A 10,422-nucleotide genomic window follows, 5' to 3' on the forward strand; every position below is an offset into this window, starting at 1 on the left:
AGTACATACAGTACACACAGACACACACACACACATACATGTACACACAGACCCTGCCCCCCCGACACACACACATACACATAGACACACACAAACACACACACAAGCAAGAAAATGAATTAGCCTAAGTGTGACACACAGACACACACACCACTCACACATCAATGAATTAGATAGTGTAACAGGTTCACACACACACACACACACACACACACACACTTGTGGAAATGAATGAGCTGGAGTGTGTCACACACGCAGATGTCTCTGGTACCTAATTAATCACGACACACTCTGAGCAGCCCGGCTTCCCAAGAGACAGAATCAAAATGAGACAGATAGAGTGCCTGTGTGTGTGTGTGTGTGTGTGTGAGAGAGAGAGAGAGAGAGAGAGAGAGCCTGTGTGTGTGCATGTGTGTGTGTGTGTGTGTGTGTGTGTGTGTGTGTGTGAGATAGAGAGAGAGAGAGCGCCTGTGTGTGCATGTGTGTGTGTGTGTGTGTGTGTGTGTGTGAGATAGGGAGAGAGAGAGAGTGCCTGTGTGTGTGTGTGTGTGTGTGTGTGTGTGTGTGTGTGTGTGTGATAGAGAGAGAGAGAGAGACAGAGCCTGTGTGTGTGTGTGTGTGTGGTGTGTGAGATAGAGAGAGAGAGAGAGAGAGAGAGAGAGCGCGCCTGTGTGTGTGTGTGTGTGAGATAGGGAGAGAGAGAGAGTGCCTGTGTGTGTATGTGTGTGTGTGTGTGAGATAGAGAGAGAGAGAGAGCCTGTGTGTGTGTGTGTGTGTGTGTGTGTGTGTGTGTGAGAGAGAGAGAGAGAGAGAGAGAGAGAGACAGAGAGGGAGGGAGAGCAGCAGCACACACACACACACACACACACAGAAGAAATGAATCAGGAGGATGTTAGAGAGAAGAGAATAGACAGATGATGAAGGAGAGAGTGGCAGTGAACAGGGTGTGTGTGTGTGTGTGTGTGTGTGCCTATATATGTGTGTATGTGTGTGTGTGTATGTGTGTGTGTGTGTGTGTGTGTGCCTATATGTGTGTATGTGTGTGTGTGTGTGTGTGTGTGTGTGTGCCTATATATGTGTGTATGTGTGTGTCTGTGTGTGTGTGTGCGCGTGCCTATATTTGTGTGTATGTGTCTGTCTGTGTGTGTACGTGCGTATATATGTGTGTATGAGTGTGTGTGTGTATGGCTGTTTAGTCTGTACCGTTCCCAGTCTGTCATGTCTTTGTGCTGATCAGCATGCAGTTGTGAATTTACACATTGTAAACGTGACAGGATGAAACCGTTCCACGTGACGTGACAACAGCAGCATGTTTGCGGCTAATTTACTGTAGCTGTAGCCAGTTCCCCGCACAGCACATCACTGGAGCGCCAATGTTCACACCATATACGTAGCTGACAGGGATGAAGGCTATGATGGTGATGAAGATAACCGACGCTGATATCATGACTACTCCAAACACACCAACTAAGCTTTGACAATGTTAACCCACATTACTTATAATAGCTTTGTGAAGACACACACACACACACACACACACACACACACACACACACACAATAAACGAAACACAAAGCACAACACAGACCATTTTGAAATATGTCTTTTACAGAAAAGTGCGAGCATGGTCTCATCCTTCTTGCAGTAATTGCTCTGTGCTTTGATCAGCCTATTCAAAAGCAGTAATTGCACTCATAACTGGGGCTCTAAAAGGCCTCATTCTTATTCGCGCTGAACCTCAGAGCCAGGCGTCACGGCCAGACGCCCACATTGTTTGACTCGAGGAGCTGCAAGTGTGTGTGTGTGTGTGTGTGTGTGTGTGTGTGTGTGTGGTGTGTTTGACTCAGAGGAGCTGCAAGTGTGTGTGTGTGTGTGTGTGTGTGTGTGTGTGCGTGTGTGTTTGACTCAGAGGAGCTGCAAGTGTGTGTGTGTGTGTGTGTGTGTGTGTTTGACTCAGAGGAGCTGCATGCCTCAGAGAGCTCCCACTGTGCCGTCATTAACTCTGGCTTCTGCGTTTGGCTTTCAAGCCCACAACAGACCTACATCTGAGTAACACAATAACAACTCTGATTTTAGACAGTTCATCACCGTTTGACTGCTCTATTAGTCGACAAATATCTTTAACCAGTTGTGTTGTGTTATGGTGCTGGGCTGCCAGCGCTATGGTTACAGTAAGATTCTTACTGGAAGGGCGCTATGGTTTGAAAGATCTCGTGATTTCGTCTTCGATCCAAGGTTACGGTTTTGCAGATAGTCAGGAACTCGGGAAAGTGTTCAACAAGAAATGGTTTTATTCCAGCGCAAATTGAACAATCCAACTTCGCATACCAAGGTACACGAGAGGAACGTACGTCTCTTATACAATACAATTAACATGTGAACAATATGGGAGGGGAAAGATCTGTCTGGGGGTAGGTATCAGAACTGAAGGGAAGACTGCTAATTAATCTGGTTAGGACTCTCACCCTAATTTAATAAATATGTCTGTCCCACACCAATCAACTAGTTGGCTTGATACAAAAGATCAGGATGCAAGCTTGATGGCCCTAGCTGGTTTCAGACAGATGGCAGGAACCAGACCTAATGGGTCTAGCTTTAAGACACCCAGGGATTAAGAGACAGCTTTGATGTCTCTGTAGGTGGACCATTTGTGCATACCAAATATCTATGACAAATATTGATTTCAATGAAATCTAACAGGTTAGAGTAAGATTCTTACTGTAAGGGCGCTATGGTTACTGTAAGATTCTGGGCCTGTGAGATGATGTCTGACTTACTGTCAGGGTACAGATGGAATACGTTTCTTATGTGATGTACAAGCATTTATATTTGATTTCTACTTGATTTGTATATTTGTTTTCACGTTATTTTGTCATGTGTGGTAGTTAAGAATTTCTAGTTTGATGCATTGAGAGGTTTCATGCCAGGTCATAGGGTTTATAGGTTGGGAGGTGATGGCGCGAACTCGGAAAGGGATAAAACATGTCCGGAAGTATCGTTAGAAAGACATGCCTTGGAGACGTGCTTTGGGAGACGGTGACGGTCGGCGTTTTGGCCACATGCTTGGGAGAGACCTGGAGAAGTTCACCGGTTTGGGCCACAGGCCTTTGAGACACACGGAGCCTGCGGCGTTTCTTCGCCACAGGTTTTCATTCCACACATAGGGACCGTCAGAGTTTTGTTCGCTCATACAGACCGTGAGAGCCTTTTTACACAACGGCCTAACATACGGATTTCAGTTTACCACACGGAATAGAACGTGCTTTTTCTTTGAATGAACATAACATCCGCAGCCGCGGAAAACATGCTATCGAAATTGACAATGGCATATTTTGTGGTCTGTATTATGTTATGGATGCATGAAAAATTGTCGAAAGATTTTAGTTTGTTTTGAAAATAGAAACTGTTGATAAGATACATTTGAGTTTGATACTTTGTTTAATGGTAAAATATATAGGGAAAACACGTAATACTTACTGTAAGGGTACAGATAGAATAAGTATCTTACTGTGAGGGTACAGATGGATTAAGTATCTTACTGTAAGGGTAGAATAAGTATCTTACTGTAAGGGTAGAATAAGTATCTTACTGTAAGGGTACAGATGGATTAAGTATCTCACTGTAAGGGTACAGATGGATTAAGTATCTTACTGTAAGGGTACAGATGGAATAAGTATCTTACTGTAAGGGTAGATAGATTAAGTATCTTACTGTAACGGTACAGATGGATTAAGTATCTTACTGTAAGGGTACAGATGGATTAAGTATCTTACTGTAAGGGTACGGATGGATTAAGTATCTTACTGTAGGGTAGATAGATTAAGTATCTTATTGTAAGGGTAGAATAAGTATCTTACTGTAGGGTACAGATGGATTAAGTATTTTACTGTGAGGGTACAGATGGATTAAGTATCTTACTGTAACAGATGGATTAAGTATCTTACTGTAGGGGTACACATGGATTAAGTATCTTACTGTAAGGGTAGAATAAGTATCTTACTGTGAGGGTACAGATGGATTAAGTATCTTACTGTAACAGATGGATTAAGTATCTTACTGTAGGGGTACACATGGATTAAGTATCTTACTGTAAGGGTAGAATAAGTATCTTACTGTAAGGGTACAGATGGAATAAGTATTTGTATCGACACTCAGCTTCACTCATCGCTTTTCTTTAGTGTGTAATGTTTGTATCTGATTAGCGTATGAGTATGATAAGATGAATGGTGTCAAAGGCTCAACATGAAAGATGAATGGAGTTCATTATCAATTATAATCACAGGTATCAAGGGAATATTAATATTTGTGTTCTTTTAAGGTGTGCCAGTTGTCACGACCCAGCCTGGTCTGCCCCGCCCCCCCTGCTATCAGTGCTCTCTATTCTCCACAGCTGAGTAGCAGAGTCTGGGCAGGTGTGAGGAATGAGGCCTTGATGAGCTGCACCATAAGAAGGCCTTGGTCCAGTGTGCAGGAGGCTCCCTCTCTTCCACGCGTTGTTTATGTTTGTTTGTTGGACATGTGTACATTCATTAGACACCCGCTTGCACTACACTTTTATTTCTGACAATTATACTGACTGTTTCTATTATACTTTAATAAATCCGTTTTATTATATAACCTTGTGTGTGGAACTCCCATTCATGTTACATGCAGAGAGCCGGCATGTGACACAGTGCATAAGGTTAATCGCTAAAAGGTGACTGTGATTTGCCGGCCCCTAGAGTTTCGGGATGTAATTCATAGTCAGCTCATTTGTATCCGGCTCTGTGGTCTTTTTAGCTGGTTGTTTATGCTTCTTCTTGTAAGCAAAAGCATGTGGTGTGTGTTAAGTTTACAAATCAGGGTTTGGACTAGCATTCAGTACAGTAGCCTACTCATCAACAAACACCTACCTAAAACATTGGGGGATACTAATGTTCAGTAGTGCAGTAAGTAGGGATGAGAATTGATAAGATTTTAACGATTCCGATTCCTGCTTATCGATTCGATTACTTTACTCTTTTTGGGCAAGGACAAAAAAAGAGAAAAAAAGAGTACAAACAGGTTTATTTACATTAATTTTATTTTATATAATATTCTCTGTATAGATGATGCACAGCATATACAGTAATTATTTATACATTTACATGTTTTAAATAACCAAAAACAAACCTAACCAACAAACAAACCGATCCTTAATGGGGTGCCAGGGGGTCCCAACAAAGAATTTTTTAATTTTTTTTACTATAATTCCAACCATAAGTATGACTGATTTGGTAATGGGTTTTATACAATTTTTGTAATGAAACATCTAACCTCAAAAATCTCATCAGATGGGGGAGCCAGGAAAAGAAACGTATCAAATAGGGATCCCTCCCTGGTCTAATTTGTGGCAGTTTAGGGGTCCTTGATATACAAGAGTTTGAGAACCGCTGTGCTAAATAATATTTGAACATGCCAATTACAATGCTGTTTAAAAAAAAAAAAAGTGTATTCACCTTGAACTAAAAATAAAACTGACATAAATAGTGAAAGCTGGTTTACACAATGAAACAAATGGCACTAACACAATAGACTGTTAGAGTTTACCTACGATATTAACAGATGAAGCGCTAAAGTTAGCCGCACTGCTGTTGCTTGGTTGAGATTCATTAACGTTATCGTCACTCCGTAGCGCTCAAAAACATGACATTCCTGCAAAGTTATTGCATGCTGTATGGACAAATGTTTCTGTAAAATGGTAGTATTTCCCCCCTTTGACAAAATAGACGTTTTGCAAGCATTGCAAGTGGCCCTGTGGTCATCTTTTCGTGTGAAATATAACCACACTTTTGAACGCCTCTGCCTAGACTCCATGTTGGCTGCAGTCTAAACAAAACAAAGCTGCGTGCGCGTGAAGTCATTGCGCTTGCGCAAAACGGCACCTACATCAATAGCAGAATCGTAAAGGACTTTGGCTAATGATTCCAAAGAGTCGGTCCACTGGAAACCGGTCCTTAACAAGAACTGGTTCTCGATTCCCATCCCTAGCAGTAAGTATGATGCCTTTTATTAAAAACATATTAATTTGGTCAATATTAACACCAAGCATCGATGTGTTTCATCACAATACAGTCATATTATTTAGTTTACAGCTCAAAAAACACATTTAAGAGTGCACAATCTCTTTAATGCAGTAATTGCAAACGTTTAACTGGCTTACCATAGTTACATTCTGAGACGGCTTGCCATAATGAAAAGACCAACCGTCTTGCCATATAAAACGGCTTGCCATATTATCCCCCTCGGTCTGTGTTGCATCTCATCTCGGAGACCCTCGCTGTTTTTGGGTGAAGTATCACAAGCGTCGCTACATCGAAGCAGGTGTTGGAAACCCAGGCTAAACATGGCTTACGGATTTATCTCCAGTATCTTTCTGTGGACCACCTTTTCGGCCGTTCTTTTGAAAGGTAGGATTTCACCGTTTGGTTTCATCATCTGAATGAACAACCGTCAGGATTTCTGTGGATTTTTTGTTGATGCATGAAGGAGCTTGCAAGCGTGCCACTGTCTCTGCGCATTTTCGCAGAGCAGATATTTGATAAAAACTCAATGCTAAACAGTTCCGTGCTATAAGTTGCGGACTAAGTTTAAATGAAAAGTTTGGATTTTAGGTAATGAGAAAGCGAGTATTACACTTTACAACAAAGGCGCCGGAGTGAACGTATTGCCGGTCAGCGGGCATGCAGCTGTTTCTATCTCTATCGTATTATCCTCGAGCGACTGTTTATATTGTTCGTCTTCTTTCCTTTTCCGTCAAAGCTATTTTGTATTGGGTAAAACTTCACTTAGGCGACGAAGATGTGCCTTTTGGCATTAGGGCACCGTTCCCTTGACAGCAAATTATGTTTTGAGATCGTTAGATTGTAGCAATTGTTATGATTCATTAAACCACTTTGAGCTGTTTCAATAGCCCTCGTTTCAATCGAGGGTAACGCTTTTAGTTGAAACTTAGAATATTGGTCGGCCTTTTATTGACGGTTCAGTTTTTTAGTAGCAGATGTTGTTTATGATTAGTGGATTATGTGAGAGATGAGAGACGACGTTGTGTTGGTAGGCTTCAGAAACACAGGGACTCTTTGAGCTCAGCCCATGTGGTGTCTATGCAGTGAGCGCTACCGCAGCAGGCTTTTGTAGCGCAACCACTTGTTACAAATAGCCTGTCGAGCCTTCGGCGATGCATCCTGTATATGTTTACATTTGTGCGTGTGTCCTTCCGTTATCCATCTACCTAACGAGTAGTTGTCTTTGCAGTTATAAGTTAGACGCAACATCGTAGTTGTGTTTGTTAGAAGCCTCGAACGGCAGCGAACGGCAGAATCGCCGTGCACCCGGTCGTGAGCTCCGTAGCCTCCTGACTGTTTTTGAATGAAACACTGGTTCAGGCCCTGACGGGAGCTTTGGCAGCCAGCTGGCGCAGATTTTAGTATTGCGTGGTTATCCAAGACGAGAGGAAAAGTGAATGGGTCGATGTCGATGTGGCAGCAGTCTGTTTGGTCCAAGTTTGTGTAGGTTTTTCGGTTAATCATTGTTTGACATCCATCCGAAAGTGGTCGGTTGTCGTGGTCTTGAACACAGTCAAATGTTTATTTTAGATTTGGTCTGCGTATTGATCCCTGCAGCCCCGAGGCAACGGTAGGGTAATGGACATGGTAACGGTAGCGTGGACGGTGTTGCGCTTTGTGTGAGAGAGTTGCAGGGGAGCAGGTTAAATTACAGGAGCAGAGATGTTAACGCTGTTGTAGTGACGCTGTTGTGTTTGTTTGTGTGTGTGTGTGTGTGTGTGTGTGTGTGTGTGTGTAGTGACGGGGACATGCCTTGTTCGGTTACATTTTGTACGTTTGGACGCTTCTGCTCTCTCTCCCTCTATCTCTCACACACACACACACACACACACACACAAGCGCGCGCGCGCACACACACACATACGCACACACACACACACACACACACACGCACACACACACACACACACACACCCACACACACACACACACACATACACATTCACACACACACCCACATACACAAAGGCTTCTAGCAAGTAGGCTGAGGGTCGCCCACCGCAGAGATATTCTGCTTGTTAGGCGACCTAATGCTGTCCGTGCGCATTTCTTTTGCAAAACTGTAATTTGCAAAACATGACTGTAGAGGACAAGCCAATCCACAACGCTGCTGCGGCGGCTGCGTTTGGTCTGATCATCGAAGTTGTACGATCCTTGGTCCACACGAATCAGAGAGTGAAGGGCGGGAGATGTCAGCGATTTAACAGCGACCTGTGTAGCCCAGACGTTTACACGTCTGAAGCATGGACAGGCTACAGCGTGTTGGCTTTGTGTGATGTGTTTTGGCCTCAACCTTTGATAAAGCTTCTGGTTACTTGCCCATATCGGCTGCATGGCGAATTTATAAATGTTGAAGTTGAGACCATCGCAGACAGCCAACAGGTTCGCCGTGGCATCTGTTTAGGGGCTTAGACCATATGATGACATATCATCATTTAACAGCACCGCATTTTAAAGGAATTAGGCCCGCACTTGAGCCCTTTAATTGGCTGTAGATTAACAGTATTGTTATCGTCGTCATCGTTTTCGGTGACTGATTTAATAGCGTTATTCTTCACTGTTTCTTGTTTTTTTGCTGTTTCCAGCGACGTGGCTTTCTATTAGAAGTAGGCTAAGCCTATTTGGCGTAATTGCATAGTTACAATAACCCTGACTGTTGTTACTACTTCGTTCCAATATTTAAGAGTGACTTATAGGTTATCACATGTGCTATTCAGTTTCGTTAAACAATTTCTCATTCTGTTGTGCTGAGAGATAACAGCCCGACGAACGTGTAAATTATTAATGTCACCCACAAAAATAGAAGATGCTGAATATTACATTACTGAACTCACTCTGGTCTTGCACGATAGAGATGTTGTCGGACTGGAATAATAAATTATAAATATGTTATAGCCTATATTATAATAAAGGACAGCAAAAACCTCACTTTTATTCATGGCTATAAACAGACGACTGTTGTAAATAGCTGTGTCAGCACGAACAACAGCGCTGTTTCCTCAAATGTTGTCGGACTTGTCCCCTGTTAGTTTAATTGGAAGATAATCGCCTTTAAAAGAGATTTGCTAATTTGGCACGCTACCCCTCCCCAAAAGTTGGCCTATTCTGAGGTCTTTGTAGTGTGTGTGTGTGTGTGTGTGAGTGAGTCTATCGGATTACCACTAAATCTTTTGTTAGTCGAGATCTTTTGTGTGAAACCCAAGTGTTTCTTCAAGATGGGTTTCCCGGGTATTTTAGATCTACTTGACCTCTCGCGCAGGTTTTGTACGTTGTGCCGAATAGGCGACTAAAGACTGCTGCGTTTCCCGACCTGAGTTAAACTCGGGACATTACCAAGAGCAAAGGAACTAATTTCTCTCTCTCTCTCTCTCTCTCTCTCTCTCTCTCTCTCTCTCTCTGTTGCTGTGGTGGACGAATTTCAGAATAGCACGATAATCTCACAGCAAGTCATCAGAGATGCATGTAATTACCCACCTGTGTACTGGAGCAATGATCGCTGCTCTGTGTTATGTGTTGGAGAGTGAATACACCTGTAGGCAAGTGAAATGAGAAATTGCCCTTGAACTCAACCTACTACAAGTGCCCCAGTCTTGATGTTGTGTGTGCGTGTGTGTGTGTGTGTGTGCGCACACCCACTTGTAGGGAAGAGAAATGACTACCTGACCTAGCACAAGTGGTTCCCCTGCCTGTGTGTGTTTCTGTGTGCCTGTGCAGATCAGAGGGATGCGCTACCCGTGCTCTGTGTGATTGTGTGTCTGTGTCACAGACCGAACGACCGAACTAACTATCAAGCTAACTATCTATCTATCTATACATACATACTTAATTGTGGAAAAAATGTGGAGAGATCATTCGTGTATTATAGAACAGCGTAGTGGGTATACAGTGTTCTCGTAAGGTTACTATTACAATGGTAAGTAGGGCAATGAAAACAGAAAACGATGTCGATGGTGGCAATTATTTACATTACGGATAAATAGGCCGTAGGCTAGAAATTGAACTGATGTAATATATTTCTGGCCATTGGTGGATATGTTGGCGCTGTTCCGAGTTTGCCATTGTAAACAATAGAAAGCTTAACAGAACGCCGAACAAACATCTGTAGGTGATACAGGCTATGCCTTCTAAATGATCTGTAAATAATGATTCCATCAGTAAATGTCGTGTCAAGCAGCAGGACACCCCTCAAGCCAGACGGTGTCAACAGGCTGGTGCTCCTGGCTATGGCCTTTGAGGGCTAATGGCTATTTTGATGACTTTTCACTGAAGTCTTAGTTTCCTGTCTTTGGTTATTTCAGTCGAGGAACAGGTGGTCCGTTGTGTGTAATTAGGGGCCTCA

At 42.9% G+C, this 10,422-nt stretch overlaps 1 protein-coding gene across 1 annotated transcript in view; it reads left to right on the top strand.

Moving 5' to 3' along the window:
• Positions 1-6,251: 6,251 nt before the first annotated feature.
• Positions 6,252-10,422, top strand: part of LOC105895267 (cell adhesion molecule 1-like) — a 130,529-nt gene continuing 126,358 nt past the window's right edge. Inside the window, exon 1 of the mRNA XM_031571288.2 lies at positions 6,252-6,428. Within this exon, the coding sequence (XP_031427148.1) occupies positions 6,365-6,428 (64 nt within the window). The 5' untranslated portion in view covers positions 6,252-6,364. The remainder of the gene's footprint in view (positions 6,429-10,422) is intronic.

This window comes from Clupea harengus, chromosome 8, assembly GCF_900700415.2.
Source record: "Clupea harengus chromosome 8, Ch_v2.0.2, whole genome shotgun sequence".
Classification (NCBI taxonomy): domain Eukaryota; kingdom Metazoa; phylum Chordata; class Actinopteri; order Clupeiformes; family Clupeidae; genus Clupea; species Clupea harengus.